The sequence below is a fragment of the Diabrotica virgifera genome, chromosome 10 (genome assembly GCF_917563875.1).
Source record: "Diabrotica virgifera virgifera chromosome 10, PGI_DIABVI_V3a".
Lineage (NCBI taxonomy): Eukaryota > Metazoa > Arthropoda > Insecta > Coleoptera > Chrysomelidae > Diabrotica > Diabrotica virgifera.
Window position 1 is genome coordinate 93,244,104 of NC_065452.1, and position 22,387 is coordinate 93,266,490.

Here is a 22,387-nt window from a genome sequence, read left to right on the forward strand (position 1 = left end):
TGAATAGCAGAGGCGCAGAACAGAAATAGTTGGAAATCAGAGCTGAATAAGCAGTATTTAAGTCAGAAGTTTCGTCGGTTGATATTGGAGAACTATGTCAAAAGTAAATCTAAATAACAACACCTAAGAACCTAGTAAAAGAAAAAATATAAGTCATAACAAAACATGTTTGCATATAACTATACGTATGAATATATCCTTTATATTTAGAAAGTAAATACCAACATGATCAATTAAAAGATAACTAATAATAATAATACTCCATAACGAGAAACTATCTGTTTACAAATAGGGTGTTTCTAAATAAGTGTGACAAACTTAAAGGGTAATTCTACATGAAAAAATAATGACATTTTGTTCTATAAACATATGTCCGCAAATGCTTAGTTTCCAAGATACAGGGTGTTGAAATTTGGCTTAAAAACCGAAAATTCATTTATTGCTCTAAAACCGGTTGAGTTATGCAAATGAAATTTGGTGAGTTTTAAGAGGTAGTTATTGCGCATTGTTTGATATACAATTAAAAATTTTATATTGAATATTGGCGTACATACGGGTAATGGTCTGAATTTTTTAAAGAAAAAAATAGTACGCCATTGAGATATTTCCAATTAAAAATTATTTTTAAACCCCTCGTTTAATTAATGATAAAACATATTTTTTGCTTTTTTTTCATAAGAGGCGTCGTTTTTATGCAAACAATAAGATATCTTAACATTTACAAAGTATTTTCCATGCAATATGAAAACTTACTTCGAATACTTTGTAAGCTTTAACATATTTTATATTTTTGCATAAAAACGACGCCTTATATTAAAAAAAAGGGAAGATATATTTTTTGTCGCAAATTGAACGAGGAATTCAAATATGGCTTTTAGTTTCAAATATCTCACTGGCGTACAATTTTTTTAATTCAGGCCATTACCCGTATGCACGCCAATGATAACTATAAAATTATTAATTGTATGTCAAAAAATGCGCAATAACTACCTCTTAAAACTCACTAACTTTCATTTGCATATCTCAACCGGTTTTAGAGCCATAAATAAATCGTCAGTTTGTAAGAAAAATTTAAACACCCCCTATCTCGGAAACGAAGCATTTGCGGACATACATTTGTCGAACGAAAATCATTATTTTTTCATGCAGAATTACCCCTTAAAGGTTGTCATACTTATTTAGAAACACCCTGTATAATTACAGAGCAAAACTATGATAAGAAAATAACATTATTTTAAAATTAAAAAAAACGATCGAAACGTTAAAAGTTAAAACGTTACAAAAGACTAACAAGACACTACCCAAAGTATAGGATTCTCAGGTTGTTCATCAAAAACAAGATAAATCCTTTGATAAAACAAGAACTTCAAGCCAAATATTGTTGAGAGATTTATATACATATCTATTAGTTTAAACATTTTAGGAAAGGTATCATGCAGGTTGAAGACAAGCAAAAGCGTTAACGTGTTGTGTCTGTGTCTTGCATCGGGACTCTACATTTAAACGATCTGAATAAAATTAATTTAAAACAAATAATAAGCGTCTATGTATATGTCCAATCTATCTAATACCAATAAACTAAAGCGGCAATTAAAATTATTGAGATCTGTTTAAGGTTGAACGGACTGATCCTTCTTTGTAAATAACTTATTAATGTACAAATAATTCCCATGATTAGGGCTACAATGTAGTAAAGTAGTACAAAGCTATCTAAGAAACTCATTAATATTTAGCTCAGCGGGGTGCTACTGTTGGAGGTGTGCAATTCCATAAACAAGGAATCTCCTGTTTTATGAAATAATCTCCTGTTTTATGAAATAATCTCTTGTTTATGTTATTTCACACCTCCAAAAATAGCACCCAGCTGAGCTGAATATTAATGAAACTCGTAGATAGCTGGTACGAGTATTCCTATGTGAGCAGTAAATATGGTTGCAGAATATCATATAAATGTTTCTTTTAAACCCGCTTTACACCAACAATAAATTGATGAAGAAATTGACCAACTTCAAGGTCAAATTTGACATAATGTACAAAATGTATGGTTTGTAGTACAAAGCACATTTTACCGTGAATCAAAAGAAAATGAAGGAATTTGACGAAATAGGACATGTTCTATTATAGGAGATGTTTTATTTCGCCAAATTTCTTCATTTTATTTTTATTCACGACAAAATTTTATGTAAAATTGTGTTTTGTACATGTCAAATTTGACCGTGAAGAAGTTGGTCAACTTTTTCATCAATTTATTGTTGGTGTAAAGCGGTTTTAAGAGAAAAGAAAAAAAAATAAGTGTGTATAAACTTTTCTTTTATTGTGTACGGAGTATTCAAATTTTGTATCTGTCTACAGTCTACAGTACCATACAGTTTTCCTGTATACTTTTTTTAGTTCTATATAAAACTAAAAAATTCCATTCATTGTAAACCATTTATCGTATGATTTGCAATATGTGAAACAACCAAATTTCTCGTGATCCTAATAGTATATCTACAAAAATTTAGAACATTTGACTTCATATTTTATTTACTTTTATGTATTTAAATATTAATTTACTTCAATATTAACTACTAATCATGGGAATTGTGTACTTTACTTTGCAATGAAAATATTAGCACAATCTAACTTTTACTGTACTTACTGGTAAATCTGGCCCACCATAGTCAAACAATTATTCGATTAACTATGAGATTTGTAACAAGAAATGCATCAAATAAGATAAATTATTATCAAAAATAAAGAAATTCAAAATATACCTTTGGAATTTTTTCCTTGTATTTTCTTATTCATGACATGTTTCATCATGCTGTGGTTTCTTCGTAGTATGTTAAGGTACTGATAATAAATATGTTTACTAACTTTGAAGAGCTATATAACTATTTGGAACGAAGTATTAAACACAGACAAAAACAAAAATGCATCAATATTATTTACTTTTTCTCGTATCATTGTTTATTTATTTATTAAGACATTTTATCGGTTTTGGCTTTACTGTACCTTAATATTTGAAAAAACCACAACATAGTGAAATATGTAATGTATAAAAAATATAGCGCAACTGTTTCAACAATATGGTTTTATTTGATTAAAACATATTGTCTAGTAGCGTTAACAAGAAAACCAAAAGATGAAAAGTTATGAGAAACCAAAGTTTCGAAAAAAATTTGAAGATATATGGCCACAAGTACTACATTGATCATAGAAATGGTTAACTCGAAAAACGTGGGTTGAAATATTTGTTAAGGAAGATGTAACTGAAAATTAAAATAAGAGGAAGCTTACTGAACTGAGTGAGCTGAAATTATTTGGGGAGGAACTAGAAAAAACCAGTGAAATCAAGAATCTAGGCAGTAGGGGCAATCCTGGATTGCGTACTTAAATGGAGCACTCACATTAACAATATAACCAACAGGGCTAAACGTCCCTTTTGGAACTGCAGACCAGTTGTAGGTAAAACCTGAAGGTTGGAACTAAAGATATAATCTGTTGTTTATACACATCAGTGATACGACCAACAGTTACTTATGGTTCAGTACCTTGGTGGAAAAAGGCGGCTTTGCAATCTTTTGCAACCTATCTCACCACGTAGATATATTGTAAATATAACAGGAGCTTTGAATAATATAGGAACAGCATCTTAAGATGCTATCACAGGTTTCCCTCCGCTGGATTTATATATTTTGACGGTAGCCTTTTTGACCATTCTGAGATTTAAAGCAAACAATACTTGGAGATCCAATCATTTATTGAAACGTCACACAAATATTACTAGGACTATAGTTGAGGAATCCATCTTTTTGATGAACTCATATACGATGATACCAGAACTAATCTTCACTAAGACTAAGAAGTTTAACGCAATTATATCCTCTAGCGACCAAAAAGTCCCAAATATTAATGGGGACTTAATATGGTTCACTTTGATGGGATATAATTCACTATGAAGAGTTATTTATACAAGCACTTGAAAACAGCACAAAGGGATAAAGATAAATGGTGCAAATATAAATAATATTGGTTATGCCGACGATACAGTCATTATCGCTGAAAGTGAGAAAGACTTGCAGACGCTTCTAAACACAATTTGTGATACTAGGGAACAGTTTGGTCTAACAATAAACAAAAAAAAAAAAACAAAAACCATGGTGATCAGCAAGAGGGGTAAAGTCATAACAAGGTTGTTCTGAAGCTATTTTCTTGTGGCATTTTTACAATTTTAACTATTTAGAATGGGAAATAAGCCACAATATTATTAAAAAATGATTTTTATTAACGTTTCGACGCCCAAATCGGGTGCCGTTGTCAAAATACAAAATACTATTAATATAAACAAAAATGTTGTTGTTTAGTAAAAAAAAATTCTTCTAATAATTTATTTAATTTGACTCATTTATATCGGCAATTCAGATACATATGATACATTTTAAAGTAGAAGACTTTAAAATGATATTGCCAATATTTATGAGTTGCGTTCCTGGGACGACTTTACTGAAAGATAGTTCATTCGATTACATGAAATCAACCCCAACTCAAGAATATCCGTCACAAAAAAATCATAGCATGTGATCTGTCTTTAAAAAGACAACCACATGCAACGGTGACATTAAAATTCTCGCGTTAGAGATCTCATATTTTGACAACGGCACCCGATTTGGGCGTCGAAACGTTAATAAAAATCATTTTTTAATAATATTATGGCTTATTTCCCATTCTAAATAGTTAAAAAAGTCATAACAAGGATCCAGATAAAAAATGAAGATATCGAATTAGTGGACAAAATGAAATACTTACTAGTCTGGATTACGGAAGATCTAAATCCGAAATCAGAAATTCGGTCAAGAATAGAGCAATCAAGAGCAGGATGAGAAAATTTTTGAGTAAACAAAGACTCAATCTGCAAATCCGATATCGGATGGTAAAATGTTATATCCACTCTATTCTTCTTTATGGTGTCGAAGCTTGCACTCTTAATGTTGACGTAATGAGAAAGCTAGAATCTTTTGAGAGAACATGTGGCTTTTCAGGAGAATTTTGAAAATACCGTAGATCGATCACATTACGAACGAAATGGTGTTACACAGAATGGGAAGAGACAGCAAACTTTTGACCACCATTAAAAAGAGAAAAACAGCATATTTGGGGCACACACTTAGAAATGATAAGTACGAGCTATTACAGCTGATTATGAAGGGTAAAATCGAAGAAAAAATGGGTCCTGATAGACGACAAATATCCTGGCTGAAAGACATTCGCGACTGGACCGGATAAAACACACAGACGCTTTCAGAAAAGTGGACAAAACGTATTGTCGAGTGGAGGCCACGAGAAGAAGCACTACGGAGCAGAGGACGACCACCAACCAGATGGGCTGACGATCAGAAGCGTATTGTAGGCAACTGGATGCAAGCCGCACAAAACAGAGAAAGATGGAAAGAGATGAGGGAGACCTATGTCCAGCAGTGGACGAGTACGGGTTGATGATGATGGCAACCTTTATTAGTGGAGTCGGCACTAAAAGAAGAAGAAGAAAAATATGGATATAAAACTGCCCATGATACTAGATCAGGAGTCTTTGGGCAGGCATGTAATGCCTATAAATTGTACAGCCTAGGTCATTATACAACAGTGTTACAGGCTGAAAATTTTGCTGTGGTGGCCTGGATTAATGAAAACAAGTATGGAGACCCCAAAGCGAAGGGAAATTATATTTATACAGATAGCAAAGCGACTATTCTGACAGTATGGAATCCACCCACCAAATTAAAACTGCTGAGGAACTGCAAAGATCTCCTCAAAAACTTTTCAAAAGATAATAATGTGTCTTTAAAATAGGTGCCGGGTCATGAAGCGGTGCATGGGAATGAACGAGCAGATTTTTTGTCAAAACAAAGCTCGAGAAAAACCTCTGTAGGCCAAGAACCATTTTATGAACATACAGAAAACGAGGTTCAGAAATAGCCAGTCAATGGCAAATCCAGACTAAGAAAATAATTAAGATTATCGATAAAAAAGCTTTCGAACAATTTGATGAACTGTAATAAACGAGAGATAGAATTTTTTTTTATATCCAAATCTAAATTTACCTTTGAATGTTAGACACATAATGATCTGCGTATTAGAATACAAATCTAAAAAAAAATAGTGAAAGAGTTCATGACCGTAAAGTAATATTGGAATATTCAGAAAAAAGGAAGGCCAAATACAAAAATTACCTTACATTATTTCGTATATTAATCATCAGCTAAGAAGAACCAACGTCATCTGGATTGTTCCAGAATATCGCCGAAAAACTTTTGATGGTGATATTCGTAAAGCCAAAAATGCTATAATAAAGATATTATTAAATCCATAATAACCCTGTACTATACACAACAAATTTTTATAAAGACTAGAGGCTTTACCAGTAAGTACGGAAAAATAAACATTGTGGCTAAAAGAGGAACTTCTTTCGATTTATGTATTAAAGGAAAAGCCAATAAATGACAGAAATATGAAAATTATTAACAAAAATAATTTAATATCGGTATCATACTGACGAGATGTAACAAACTATAAATAAATATATTAGTTATATTAAAACTAAGTATCTTAGTCGCTGAAGTTAATAATATTTTTTTCTAAACTAATGATTTATAAAATGTAATCAATAAAAAAGTGTGATAAGTATATTTTTTTGTTTTGTTTACATAGAAGGAGCAGTGGTGTGTTACTGTAAGCATCTAAGCAGCGCGAGCCAAGCCGAGCCTGAGCTAGAGCCTATAGAGCCGAGAGCCGAGCAGACAGCAGCACACGACGGCAGGTACGGTACGGTGACGTCATAATAACGACGTCTTGAAAAGGTGCTTACTGTGCGCAGTGGGGTGGAGTGGGTGATGGGGTTGGGTCATATTTCCGCGGCCGACCACGAGATAGGTGGCGGCGCTTCACGAATTCCGCATCGTCCACCATCCAGAAAGACCCAAAGTCGTCTTCGTAGCGCACAAAACACTTGTGGAGTGACAGATTGGTGCGAATCGCATTCTACACACGCAGACCCAAGAAAGAGAAAGATACAAATCAAGTAAGGCCAAGGTAAGATTTTTTGGCGACACTTGTGCTTATACATTATATACCTTCGATGATTTGGTACTCGCGCTGACGCCTGGTGGTTTCCTGTTAGTCGCCCAAGCCAGCGGCTTAAGGACATGCGGTTACTGAACCGGCTATACACTCCCACATTCACACCACACAAGCCACACACCTGAGATACCTTCTAGCTCTTGCTTCTTCAAATATACACTTTATTATCAAAAATTCTACAATGGACAATATAATCAACATACGTAATATACATCTGGTAATGGAAACATACTTTGATATCATTTGCTTAAAGTGCTAGTGATACTAGTAATTTTATAAATATTGACTCCATTATATTATGCAAAAAATGAATTCTAAATATGTTTTTCCTTCAAGTATTGTAATTCATATTACCATTTATAAATTGATCATGTAAAAAAATATTTAAGGTTATGCAAAAAAAATCCTTAATTCGAAAAGTTATTATTTAAATAAATTGATATCAAATATTAAACAGAAATTTGTCAAAAGAAAATTTCCAGCTTCAGAAAAAGAAAAATAAAACTGCTAAAACTACGATAAGAATGGTGATTTAAAGGTAAAATGGTAATTTGTGTGAATAAAAATGTTAATATTAATATTTAAATATGAAAAAGGTTAAAAACTTTAATTTAGAAACTTTCTTTTGGAGACTTTATTGCTATTAAATCAGTGTATATTTGTCGAGCTGAAGACACCTTTTGTTAATAAAATAAATATTCAAAAATTATTATATAAAAAGATGTAAAAATAGATTAGAAAAAGATATATAAAAATCACAAAACACACAATGTACAAAGGTGAAATTGTTGGACCCTGGATGACGTACCCGACGACTGGTTGGGTCAGAGGACCCGATGAGCATCTCTGGGGCCTTCTCTTGTAGAATTCGACTTCATCCACTGTCCAAACTGCACCCTTTACGTTCTCCACACGCATGAAACATTTGTGGAGCGATAGGTTGTGTCGTACTGCGTTCTAACAACAAATTAAACACCGCCAAATAAAAAAATGGCGCCACAGGCGGGATTGTGCAAGCAACGCCATATTTACAACAACTGATACAACCTTACAATGAACAGATATTTTTTGTTCCATGACATCTCGTAACGCCACAGTTCGTAACCCCACAGATGATACCGTACAATTCGTAACGCCGTCAGTTCGTAACGGCGACAGTTCGTCACTCCTTTACAAAAACGCGTTTTGCATACATTCTTATACTAAAAGTAATGGTACTCTTTAAAGAGCACTTCTTTTTAAATATATTTTACACATATCTTTGCATATATTCTTGTTAATATGATAACTAGAGAATTTTTTCTCAATTTTTTATTTTAAATTAACACTATGAATAAAACACATGAAAACATTTTTTTTAAGAAACGCTTTTCTTTAGTTACGAGTGACTAAAATTCAAAAAAAAATTAAAAAAGGCAACTAAAAAGCAAAAAATAAAAATAATGATTAGACTGTTAAACAGAATTAATATACAAAAATCTCACACATTCGTTAAAAAATAGAAAAAATCTAACACATTCGTTAAAGAAAAGCGTGGGGCGCGTCCGCGAGTCTTCATCGAATAAACGGTTTAGATGTGTTAGATATGTGTTAGATTTTTTCAATTTTTTAACGAATGTGTGAGATTTTTGTAATTTTGATCTGTCTAACAGTTTTTTCGAATAATCCTTCGAGTTTGATTTTTTTATTTTTTGCATTTTGGTTGATTTTTTTTATAATCTTTTTGAATTTTGGTCATTTGTAACTAAAGAAAAGCATTTCTTAAATTTTTTTTTCATGTTTTTTTTTTACTTTTTATTCTTGCACTTTTCAAACATTAAAATATATCGTCGTGTTTATTAAAATATATCGTCGTGTTTATTAAAATATATGTTTAAAACATATGATGTACAAACATGAAAAGAAGTCGGAATTGGCAAAAAATTGGAAACTTTATTGTTTATTTATGAAGCATAACGTAAACAATTAACGTAAAAAGTGAAATTATGTATAGTTTATATAATTAGCTACAACCTGTAAAAGTTTCAAGTTTATTCATTGTAAAAAACAAGAGAATTAAGCATTTTCCATTAAAATCGTTTTTTTATTTAAACAAATAATAAACATAAAAACAATTATTGACTATTCGTGTATTGTTCCCGCGAATGCATATGTCTGCAAATTTTCATTCATTTGCATTGAAGAAAAGGCAGTCAAATTAACGTCTTAAAATTTGAAACAAGCGATTGAACTAAAGAAAAAAGTTTAAAAATAATGAAACAAATAAACACAGTTTAATAATAATGTATTTACTATCATAATTAATAAAATTTATATTACTAGATTATATTTGAAGGGTCAGGGGAAAGAACGATGAATCTCTCTGTAAGCATTTTCGGTAAAATGAAAAACAAAGTTACATAATATTCATCGTTTTTCCCCTTTTACCCTTCATTTGTTTTACATAATTTTAAAAATACATTTCTCCACAAATTATAAAATGTGTCAAAAATGTTTATCCTGATGCTGGTTCGTTAAATTGAAAGCGTAATTTCAATTGCAACTGAAATAAAAGTTAGTTAAAAATAAGTTGAAAATAAGCAGAACATGTAATTCAATTTCGACGTTACGAATTGTGCTAGTTACGAATTGTCGCCGTTAGAAACTGATGGCGCTACGAATTATCCGTTATCAGTTGTGTGATTACGAAATGCCGCGTTACGAGATGTCTTGTCACGGATAATTTATAGCAATATATTATTATCTAAATTACATTAATGGCTAAATAATTTTACTTCAATAGTTAAATTTACATTAAACCTGAAAATAAAAAAAAAACGAACGAATTGTAACAAAGCAAAAATTACTTTCAAAAAATAATATATTACACTTGAGAAATATTTATTATTATAAGTACTGTAATGGCATAAAATGAGGGTATTGTACAACATAATCTGTTAAGTTATTTTCTGCAAACGCTTGAATGAAGAACGAGGTAAACCTCAAGTTAATCGATCATAGTGAAAAAATAAAATTCCAATATTAAGTATGAAAATCTACGAGGTTATTCAATTGTACTGTTCGTTCAACACATGTATCTCGAATTAACACTAGTTATCTTCATGTAGGTTTATAAGTCCAAACAGTTTTTTTATCTTGTCGATTCTGTGTCTTAAATGGTCGTTTGGCCTTTTCACAGTGCGACCTGAAAGAGCTTTTATCTCTTTCTGTCAGTGGCCATTATGAGTTATTTAAGATCCGAGATAATAGAAGCTGTCTACTATCTGATACTCCTAGCTGAAGGATGTTAAATATGTCTTATCACCATTATTTTCGTCTCCTTTTGTTTCTTTATTAATTTTGAAGACCAAATTTAATGGTTTCCAACTTAACTCTTCACAGGAGATATCCCATTTCTTGTTAATTTGCTGCTATAGTATAGTGTCATGAGAAAAGTTTTAAGTGTAAATTTTCCTACCAGCCATCGTTACTCCACCTCTACACTCCATCCTTCTAAAACCATCCTCATGACATGTTCACCATAAATGTTGAAGAAGTCAGGTGATAAAACGCATTCTTGTCTATACCTTTCTCTGCTCTGAATTGTCTTGAGAACCCGTGATCTAGTCGTACTGTTGCCATGTTGGACTGGTACCAACTTCTATTAAAATGGGCCAAAGATTTATCCATCTTACACAATCGAATGCCTTCTGGTAGTCAACAAAGCATATGTACTTGAAATTCTCTCGACTTTTCAATGAATTGTCTCAGGATCAGTATTTGCTCACATAAACCTTTTTCCTCTATAAACCCTGCTTAACCTCTACAAACGTTTGATGATATGCAAGAAGATTTTACTGGTTCGTGTTATTAGTGACAATGTAGAGTACTTTTCACATCTGGTAGTGACTCCTTTTGTATGTAGTGGAATATATTTAGGTATACCAATCAGAAGGTCACTTTCATGAATTCCAAATAACGACACAGGTAGCATAGATCATAATTCTTTCTCACCTAGTGACTCCAGCATTTCTCCTTGTATGATGTAAATTCCTGGGGAGTTATTTCTCTTTGGCGATTTAGTTGTATCTTTTACTTCAGAGAACAGGACAGTAGATTATCTAGGAGAGTAGAAGGGCCATAGATTTTCTGCTGTTGTCTCGTTATTTCTAGATAACTCACTACAATAGTTTCGCCACGTTTCCAATATTTCGTCATTATCGGTTTTTAGATTATCTTCTTTATCCATCACAGACCACGTTTGAGGCTTATACTTGTTGGTAAGGATTTTGACCTTTTGAAATAAATCTCTTCGTTTATTCTGACAACAATGTCCTTCTATTTCTCTACATATTTGGGATATATAATCCGCTTTGTCTTTGCTGCATTGTCTTCTTATTTCTTTCGATAACGCTCTGTATTTATCTTTTGTTCCAAATCTAGTTTTATGTTTTTATTTTGTGTTGAATAAGAGTGCAAGTGTCATCAATTACCCATGGCTTATGGTTTGTGAACACGGGTGTCGTATGGTCTTTTGCAGTTTTCGATTATTTTCTGTTTAACATAGATCCAAGTGTTTTCAGGATCACTATCTACTTGATCTAAAGACAAGTGTTCTTCTTAGTCTTGTTAAAATTCATTGCTTTTTGAACTTTGGAAGAATTTAGGAACATAATTTTTCTTAGGGGTCGCCTTTTAGCTGATGCCCGAGGATTTCCATCTTCATCGTATTAGGGTATAAACTATTTTAATTTTTGTTCGTCAATCGGCTAAGCTACGTGTAAAATCTACGTAGTAGGCGCTGATGCATGATGAAGCTCTACGCAGAATTCCACAAGGCGGTCACCCCTACTCCTTACATTTCTCTACCCCAGTCCATTGATGACCAACACGCCTTTAATACTTTCCTACTTTGGCGTTATAATCCGGTCAATTTAGACATCAAAATAGTTGGCAAATAACAAAAATTGCCGGAGAGCCAAATTTTGGTGGAGAGCTAGAGTTTACCATAACAAATAAAGTTTTAAAAGTCCCCATCGATCCCATGTGTGCAACAAAAGCTATTCGGGGTCAAAGGTCAAAATTAGAGATTTTTTGGATTTTTCTCGAAAACGGTAACATTCGCTACAAAAATAGTCCTTACAATTTTTTTCCTAAGAGTTACCATTCCTGAGATATCGCGATTTTAAAAGTTACTTTATACATTATATGCACATAAGCCACGTATATACATAATGTGGCACTTAAGACAAGTATAAATGCCTATTTGTGTCTCGTTTATACAAATATTATACTATTCTGAAAATATTTTTTCCAAAGATAATCAGTCCCAAACTAAATTTCCTCTATACACGTGGCCTTGAAAAACATTTGACTATACCATTGTTTAAAAAAGAACAGATTGTCTATTGTAAACAACAGTACCAGCGAACCAACAACAATTTTTCGCTAACATTAATAATAAATCTCGTTTCATTTCCATGTTAACTGACAAATTAACAGCTGCGAATATTGAAGCGAAACAAGCTAAAAATGACGCAGATGTCCTTATAATTAAGACAGCAATTGAAAAATTTAAGGCAACAAACACAACAATTGTAGTTGGTGAAGATGTTGATTTGTTAGTACTGCTTACTGCAAGGACTCTAGTAGATAAAGTTATTTATTTTCTGAAACCTGGAAGGGCTCAACAGCGAACAGAGATATATTCTCCGAAAAGTTTAACAACTTATCCCAAATGCCAAAAGTACATTTTATTTTTACATGCGATAACCGGCTGCGACTCTACGTCAGCAATGTACAGAAGGGGCAAAACGTCAGTACTTAAATTATTCGAAAAAAAAAGATTTGACTGACTGCTGTAAAGTTTTTAGAGAACTTGATTCCACACCGCAAACAATAATTACGGAAGGAATTCGCTTTCTTCTTGCGGTTTATGGAGCTCAAAAAAAAATTAGGTGTCTTGATAAATACCGATACTTAACTTTTGTATAAAATACGCGAAACAAGAAACAAGTACAACTATCATGTCTTCCTCCAACATCAGCATCTGCTTTTCAACATTTGTATCGAGTATATTATCAAGTTCAAACATGGCTAGACAATGACCTGAATCCAGAAGACTGGGGTTGGAAATTAATAGATAATACTCTGGAACCGATTAAAACCTTACTCCCACCTGCTCCAGAAAAACACCTTAACACTATTTTTTGCAATGGCAAAAAAGGTTGTAGTGCCAAAAATGTGGATGTAAAAAAGTCGGGTTGCTGTGTTCTCTAGCGTGTACCAACTGCCAAGGTCAGTCTTGCTCAAATGTCCAGTTTAGTACAACAGAGGAAGACTCCTGTGATTTTAATGAAGAGACCAATGACTCAGTCACATTTGAACAATTTTTAAACATCCAACAAGAGGAAGTGGAAGAAGATGAAATCGAAGAAGACTTGACTGTTGAAGTTGACTTTCAAGAATATGAATCTAATTAAAATATCTAAAAACATCAAAACAATAGTTAACCTAATAATCAATAGCAATATCAATAATCAATATCAATAATAAGGTAATATCTAGAACCCATTCAACATTTTAATATCTAGAACTTGACCGGTATTGTTTCCTTAAATTATCCTAAAATTGTCAAAACAGTTAGTGGAGTAGGCCTACAGGAAAAACCACGGTTAAAAAAAACGCGCCGAGTACACTACCTCACAGGTGGTGTGGAAACATGGGCATATCATATATAATGTGACTTTTCGAATCGCGATATCTCAGGAATGGTAACTCTTAGGAAAAAAATTGTAAGGACTATTTCTGTAGAGAATTTTAAGATCTACAATTTTGGTTTAAGGTTCTTTTTTGATAAAACTTACCGTTTTCGAAAAAAATCCAAGAAATCTCAAATTTTGACCTTTGACCCCGAATAACTTTTGTTGCACACATGGGATCGATGGGGACTTTTAAAACTTTATTTTTTATGGTATACCCTAGCTCTACACTTGGCTCTCCGGCAATTTTTGTTATTCCAAATGTCTATATAGACCGGGTTACTAATATTAAACCACGGTTATGACTAGATCACGATTGGGTATAGCGCTAATAGTTTCTTCTAGACGACCATAGAATCTGTCAATGTCTTTATCTTGTGCAGCTGTTGTAGGATATATCTGTATAAGGTGTAGAGTATTGGTGGATATTCGCATTCTAATGGATATTATTCTGTCCTCGACAGCATCATATCCCTTTACGCAGTCGTTTATTTTGGAGGATACAATTATTGCGACCCCATTTATACTTGCACCATCCAGTGAATTTTTGAAAGTCTCAATACTGAAAGATTGTGGTTAACCACTTCTTTTTCAATTATTTGCCGGTAGCTTTCCAGGGTTTTGGATCATTCCCTGAACATTCCATGTTCCAATATATTGATTGACTTTTGATTTGTGTGTACTCCGCATCTAATTTTAGTCCACAAGTGCTACATTGATTACCCTGCAGTTGCGAACAATATGGCTAACCGTCTTCTCTGCTTTTGCAGAAGAAATGGTCTGTTATATTGTTGTCTGTCTAGTTTGCCATTGTACAGAGATGATACAGATATTACTGAGAGTTCGAAATCCTGTTATGTACCCCTAATATATGTGGACATCTTCATAAACTGCATTGTTCCAACACTTAAAATATCCAAATGTTCAGTGAGGTTGCTGAGTTTAAGTAATTAAGCTTGTGCTAACCAAAATACTTTCTAGAGCGATTTTTTTTACATGTATGGGTTGTAATTGGTACTTGGTGTAGTAATTAACCAAACCACTTATTTGACAATATTTAACTTTTTATTACGAATTTACACCTTCGCAAACATTTCCTAAAGTGAAATAAATAAATTCAAAGTATGTATATTAAAAAAATAATAAATTCCAGCTTCCGGACATGGTCAATTACTCGTATATGCACAACAAGATTTTCCAGAGTAGTTTTGATAATCGGAAAACAAAACAGTATAAAATATTTTTATTAAATAAATATGGGAAGCGATTTTATATAATATGTACAATTCATTTGTAAGGCTATATGCAGAGTAAATCATAAAACAAAAAATAAATATATTCTATTGTGATTATATAGTTATGAAATGAAAGCATGATGATAAATTTAAAAGTTAAATAATTTTACAAATGATAAAATTAAAATAAACACACATGCAATGCTACAAGCATGTAATTCTGACCCTGAAAATGACGTAATTTTAAATACAGACAAAAACAGTTTACCAAATCTAGGTATATCACAGTTCATCGCTTTGAAAAAAGAAGAATTTTAGTGAAGTATTCCATTTAATTCTATTCTATTCAAATAATATTTTTATTTTAGGTTTGTTTATTTTATTTTTGATTGGCGTTCAAGAAAATTAAGAATAATTTTTTTTTAATTTATAATTTTGTCCAGTTAAATAATATTTTAGGTAGGTATACATATTATACATGTCTTGATTGAGAAATTGAATCTGACAATCCTCCTACATAGACCACATTAATACTGTGAATGTAATTATTGAACAATCGGTTGAATGGAACACACCCCTATATATGGTTTTTGTTAATTTTGAACGTGCCTTTGACAGCTGATCTCATGCTGCTATATGGAAAATTTTAGAGCTAAGAAACACCCCCATAAAATAATTTCTATTATAAAGTCACTGTACACTGAGGCGAAATGCAGCGTGACACACAATGGGATCACAACAGTGACGAATTTGACGTACTTACTGAAGTCAGACAGGGATGCGTGCTGTCTTTGTTTCTTTTTAACATAGTTATAGACTATATTTTCACCAAACTAGACTCTGACACAAGAGGGATACAATGAACGTTAATCACACGCCTAAACGATCTAGAATATGCCGACGATATCTGCCTATTAAGACAAAGGTTCCAAGATGTGACTGACCAATTGGAAACACTTTTCACTAAAGCCAATAAAATAGATTTGAAAATTAATATTAGTAAAATGAAGTCCATGAGAATAAATGTGCAAGGAACAACACTCTATTTACTATTAGTCTAACATACGATATAAGGACGACCTTCACCTAGCTGTTTATTGGATAAAAATTATTGGACTTGTCATTTAGCATGTTAACAATTACAAAAAACAAGGGTTGCCCGATCTAATTTTGTTCTAACTACACTTGAGAGCAAAATAATCGCCTCACTTCCTGAATTGTACATGTTAGAAATCTCGAATTTCCTAAACCTGTTGTCCGATTTGAGTGATTTTTTTAATATGTTATAGCCTTATTATTTAAGAAAATCTATGTAATATTATTGTTGCTAAACAGGTAAAGGTCATTTTATACTGGGTGTAGCAATCATACTGTGTTTTTTTCTTAAAGTTCGGAACAGCCTGTGGAATATTCTAGTATATAAAAAATATTTAAATTTAAATTCTATTGTAGCCTTAGGCTTTATTAACATTTTCTATTTTGACTCATTTGCTTACGTTGGATAATAAAAAAGTTAGGTACGTTAACAACTAGCGATGTTTTTTATCAATAAATCCTCATTTTCTGCTTAGTTTAATAAACAAGCCTAAAGTAGGCTATGAGAAATTAACAATTTAATGGATGTCAAATGATTAACAGTCATAAAGTGTCTGGTTTGTTGTGAAAATTAGTAGATTTTTATTTAAAGTTTCAATTAAATCTGTAGATTTTTTTGTTATTTGGTGGAAATGGAACGCGCTACAAGGAATTTGATTCGCAATGAATGTGATCTTACACGATCTTACCGTGCTATCGGCTCCTTATATTGGTAACAATTTTTTGCCATTGCCAATTGCCAATTTGCCATTGCCAAATCTTCGAACTTTTGGCCATCGCATAGTCCAGATCTTTACGTGATCGAAAATTTGTTCAACATAATTGGCAGAAGACTACGACAGCGTTTGCCACCTCCTAGAACCTTACAAGAGGTAGAAACAGTGGCTCTCGAGATTTGGAATGATATTGATCAAGACCAAATAGCATACCTTATTCGTAATATAAACGTACATATCTCTTTTATTATCGAATATAAGTGAATGAATCAAAAAACAAGATTAAGGCTACAATTGAGTTTTAATTTAAATATTTTATATATGCTAGAATATTACACAGGGTGTTCCGAACTTTAAGGAAAAAAACACCGTTACGTTACACCCGGTATAAAATGACTTTTACCTACATGGAGTGTTGGTTTGCGCTCCCCGTTCTAAATGAAAAAAAGACGGTTTTGCCTTCGCATTGCAACTGAATAAAAATGGAATTTTTATTTTATTTTGACTTACCTGTCTAGCAACAATAATATTACAACGATTTTCTTAAATAATAAGGCTGTAACATACTAAAAAAATCACTCAAATCGGACAACAGGTTTAGGAAATTCAAGATTTCTAACGTGTATAATTTAGCAAGTGAGTCGATTATTTTGCTCTCAAGTGTATAATTAATGAATAATTAAAAATTTCTCTTTTTTCATAAAAAAAATTTCGGCCCGGGCAGATATTATTTCAGATTTTTTAGATCATTCTAAACAAAAAAGATATTTTGTAATTTTTCTCAAGAATTGATCGTTTTCTAGTTATACACAATTTAAAACTGAAAAAAGAACGAAAGAAGACGATTTTGAAGGTTCAAAAACATGAGTATAAAATATCATGTTTGAAATTACGAAGTACCTAAATTCAAAATCAATATTATACAGGGTGTCTGCGTAACTTGGAACCATATGGTAAACTTTTTTAATATCAATTTTACGAAAAAAAGTCATTCTTTATAAAGTGCTCTGCATAGTCTAAAACCTAAGATGCAATCATCAGATATCAAATTTTGTCAACAGTATACGAGGTATGTCAAAAAATATTAATTTCGCTCAAGAGCAAACTACCTTTATATTTCAAAATATCAAAAAATTTTATTATGAAAAGTTATTTGTAATTAAAAACCATATTCAAATATGCAATAACAGCCTTCTACGTGAAAAAAAAATTCTGAGATTTTCCTAAATTACCGATTCCGAACATCATTTTTATTTTTTAGACATGTAATAACTCTTTTATTAATAATTTTAGGAAAAAAACTTATTCTTCATAAAAATCTGTGCTTGGTCTAAACCTCAAGATAAAACCATCAGTTTTCCAAGTTTGTTAATTTTATACGAGGTGTGTCAAATAATATGAATTTAGAAAGAATATAGAAAGAATTCTTTCTAAATTCATATTATTTGACACACCTCGTATAAAATTAACAAAGTTGGATAACTGATGGTTTCATCTTGAGGTTTAGACCATGCACAGATTTTTATGAAAAATAACTTTTTTTTCCTAAAATTATTAATAAGAGTTATCGCAGGTCTAATAAATAAAAATGATGTTCGGAATCAGTAATTTAGGAAAATCTCAGAAATTTTTTTTCATGTAGAAGGCTGTTATTGCATATTTGAATATGGTTTTTAATTACAAATAACTTTTCATAATAAAATTTTTTGATATTTTGAAATATAAAGGTAGTTTGCTTTTGAGCGACATTAATATTTTTTGACATACCTCGTATACTGTTGACAAAATTTAATATCTGATGATTGCATCTTAGGTTTTAGACTATGCAGGGCACTTTATAAAGAATGACTTTTTTTCGTAAAATTGATATTAAAAAAGTTTCCCATATGGTTCCAAGTTACGCAGACACCCTGTATCAGTTCTTGATCAGTCTTTTGGATTTGTTTAATTGTAAAATATTGTTTTTTAGTTGTTAATTCCCGTCTTCCCATAAGAAACCTTCCCCGTCAACAATTAAAAAAATATGTTTTAAAATAAAACGTGGTTAAAATTCTTATCAAGACCTGATAGAAAAAGGCTGGAACTTGAATTTGTGTGATGATTACAAAAATGATATTTCTTACTTGTGTTTTTGAGCCTTGAAAATCGGCATCTTTCGTTCTTATTTCAGTTTTAAATTGCTTATAACTCGAAAGCGATTAACTTTAGAGACAAATTGCAACAGACCTTTTTTGTTTAGAATGATCCAAAAATCTGAAATAATATCAGACCGGGTCAAAAAATTTCTTTTTAACTAAAAAAAAGTAATTTTTTAATTATTAATTAATTATAGTTAACAAAACTAGATCGGGCCCCCCTTGTTTTTTGTAATTGTTAACATGCTAAATTACATATCCAATAATTTTTATCCGTTAAACAGCTAGGTGAAGGTCGATCTTATAATGGATCCTCTACTATATCGACATTGAAAATGCAGATTGAAAATGTGGAAAACTTTACGTATCTTGGAAGCGTCATAACAGATGCTTCCAAACAGACGGAAACTGAAATAAAGTCCAGAAAGTGGTGTTGTATCACACTCCGAAAAAAAAATAGTTTCAGTATTGCAAAGACTGCCCTAGAGTGGCAGTCTATAATACTATAGTGGCAGTACTATCAACCATTTTCCATCCACTCCTGAATGTAGGTCTTTCCCAATTTTATTACTTTCATCTTTCTCTATCTTGCGCCCATCTATTCCATTGTTTGCCTACCACTGCTCGTATGTCATCTACCTATCTCTTTTGAGGTCTTCCCATGCTTCTTGTAGTCCTCCTTGGTCTCCATTCCAGGTTTCTCCGTGTCCACTTATTGTCATCATATCTGGCTATTTGACCTGCCCAACGCCATTTCATTTTTGTAATTTCTTCCACTTTAATCTTGTCTCTCAGTGATATTCCAAGCACATTTCGTTCCAAAATTGGTAAACGGAAAAAACCATAATTTCGATAAAAGCTATAAAAATTATGTTATATACCATAACAAAAGAGTTCTAAAACATAGTTATTTAAAAAGACTAAGTTTTCACTCTAATGGCATATAAAACAACATAATGCTATTCTACATCCCACCAGAATGAAAACAATGGAAACCTTCTCTGGTTACACCTCCGAGGCTTCTACAATTTGCAAGCCATATAGATGCTGAGACTAAGGAAGATGAGGGAATTCTACAATTTACAATTCACGTCCCATCTGCTCAGCGCGGTAAAGTTCCAATGAGAATGGTTCCCTTCGTACTCCAATCAGAGTAAATGTAAATCAAAAATGAATAACCATTTTCAATTTCGTTGCAAAACGAAAATACAGCTGATCCATATTCTAGTCCAATCAGAGAGTGCAGCAAGCACCTCTACCGGTTTCGAAACTTATTAGTCTCTCATCAGGAGGCACATATGCTGCTCTCTCTGATCCAACCAAAACAAACTCCAGCGTGCAGTCCCGGATTGCAACGAACGAAATGGCATAAATGCCCTAGCGGCAACTGCTAGCAAAAAGACTAAGTTTTCACTCTAATGGCATATAAAACAACATAATGCTATTCTACCTCCCACCAGAATGAAAACAATGGGAACCTTCTCTGGTTACACCTCCGAGGCTTCTACAATTTGCAAGCCATACGGATGCTGAGACTAAGGAAGATGAGGGAATTCTACAATTTACAATTCACGTCCCATCTGCTCAGCGCGGTAAAGTTCCAACGAGAATTCCCTTCGTACTCCAGTTAGAGTAAATGTAAATCAAAAATGAATAACCATTTTCAATTTCGTTGCAAAACGAAAATACAGCCGAACCATATTCTAGTCCAATCAGAGAGTGCAGCAAGCACCTCTATCGGTTCCGAAACTTATTAGTCTCTCATCAGGAGGCACATATGCTGCTCTCTCTGATCCAACCAAAACAAACCCCAGGGTGCAGTCCCGGATTGTTTGCATTCTGGTGGGATGTGGAATAGCATTATGTTGTTTTATATGCCATTAGAGTGAAAACTTAGTCTTTTTGCTAGCAGTTGCCACTAGGGCATCTATGCCATTTCGTTCGTTGCAATCCGGGACTGCACGCTGGGGTTTGTTTTGGTTGGATCAGAGAGAGCAGCATATGTGCTTCCTGATGAGAGACTAATAAGTTTCGAAACCGGTAGAGGTGCTTGCTGCACTCTCTGATTGGACTAGAATATGGTTCGGCTGTATTTTCGTTTTGCAACGAAATTGAAAATGGTTATTCATTTTTGACAGAGTTATTTCTTAAATCTCCATTGTTCTTATTTTCAATGAAAGCAAGTGATTCATCTTGTCTTGCATTACTGTGCCGTAAAAATCTGACATATTAGTATCCTTTAAAACGAAGCCACTGGTGTTCGCCACTGGTGTTCGCCACCGGTGTTCAATTGCAGCTCAGCGTAATCGTAGTGTTAACATGCTGTTTTATTCCATTTATTTATGTAATAGGTGAAACTCACTAGTTTTGAAGACGACATTTGTCCTAATGACCGTACTGATAGAAAGAGGTCACAAAGGTATGTAGAATAGGGAAAAAACTGATGCATGGGAAAAACTAGTGATCACTTTCTGAGATTAGCTTATAAATATAAATAGGGATGTTGAAAGATTTCCGTATGACTGGTAACATCCTTCAGGGGGCAAAGTAAGTCGAAAATGGATTTCTGTATACCAGAAAAAAAAAAACGTACGGATAACAGTGCCCTGTCTTGTGTCAGTACGTGTCTTGGTTTGTTTATTTCTACTGCATCTTGAAAGCGAACCTAGTGTAGACTATTTCATTAAGAAAAATTAGTTTAAATTCAATTACTCTTAGATAAGCTACAGCTCTTACTGTAAGTTCAGCTCTACTTAGTGTAACACTAGTATCGTACAATATAATCAGGTCTAACATCCTATTTTCTTCTTCTTTTTGTGTAGACCTGGCTCTGTCTGTTTTTCAATGTGCCTCCAATAAGTTGTTGTTCCATCGTTTTCGTGGTCCTCCCCTGATCGCCTTCCTATTGGCGAACTATCTCTCGTCGTCGTTACTACTCTATTTGTTGTCATTCCATTTATATTTATGATGATTCCATTCTACTATTCTAGTTCTTACCCAGTCCGTCCTTGATGTTCTCCACCTTGCATCTCCGTCGTACCTCTAGCTCTGTCCCATAGTGTCTTAGCATTGATTTTTCTAAAGGTAATCTCTGCTGTTTCTAGCATTATTTTTTCCTCTCTCTGCCAGATCATGTTTCTGCCGCGCATGTCATTATTAGTCTGATGACTGTTTTATAAATTCTGCCATTAATTTCTTTCCCGATATTTTATTTCTCCATATTATTTCATTGAGGCAACCTGCGGCTCTGTTTACTCTATTCACTTGATGTTTCGCTTCTCTTTCGAGCTTTCCGTAGCTAGATAGTGCGATAATTATATATTCTCTTCTAATTGTTTTTATATTAC

General features: G+C 32.8%; 1 protein-coding gene across 2 annotated transcripts in view; it reads right to left on the minus strand.

Annotated features, from left to right (window-relative positions):
* Positions 1-22,387, minus strand: part of LOC114333324 (forkhead box protein P1) — a 1,033,408-nt gene that overhangs the window by 38,406 nt on the left and 972,615 nt on the right. For both annotated transcript variants that reach the window (XM_050641264.1, XM_050641265.1), the window contains one exon: positions 7,928-8,076. In XM_050641264.1, coding sequence (XP_050497221.1) covers positions 7,928-8,076 — 149 coding nt within the window. The remainder of the gene's footprint in view (positions 1-7,927; positions 8,077-22,387) is intronic.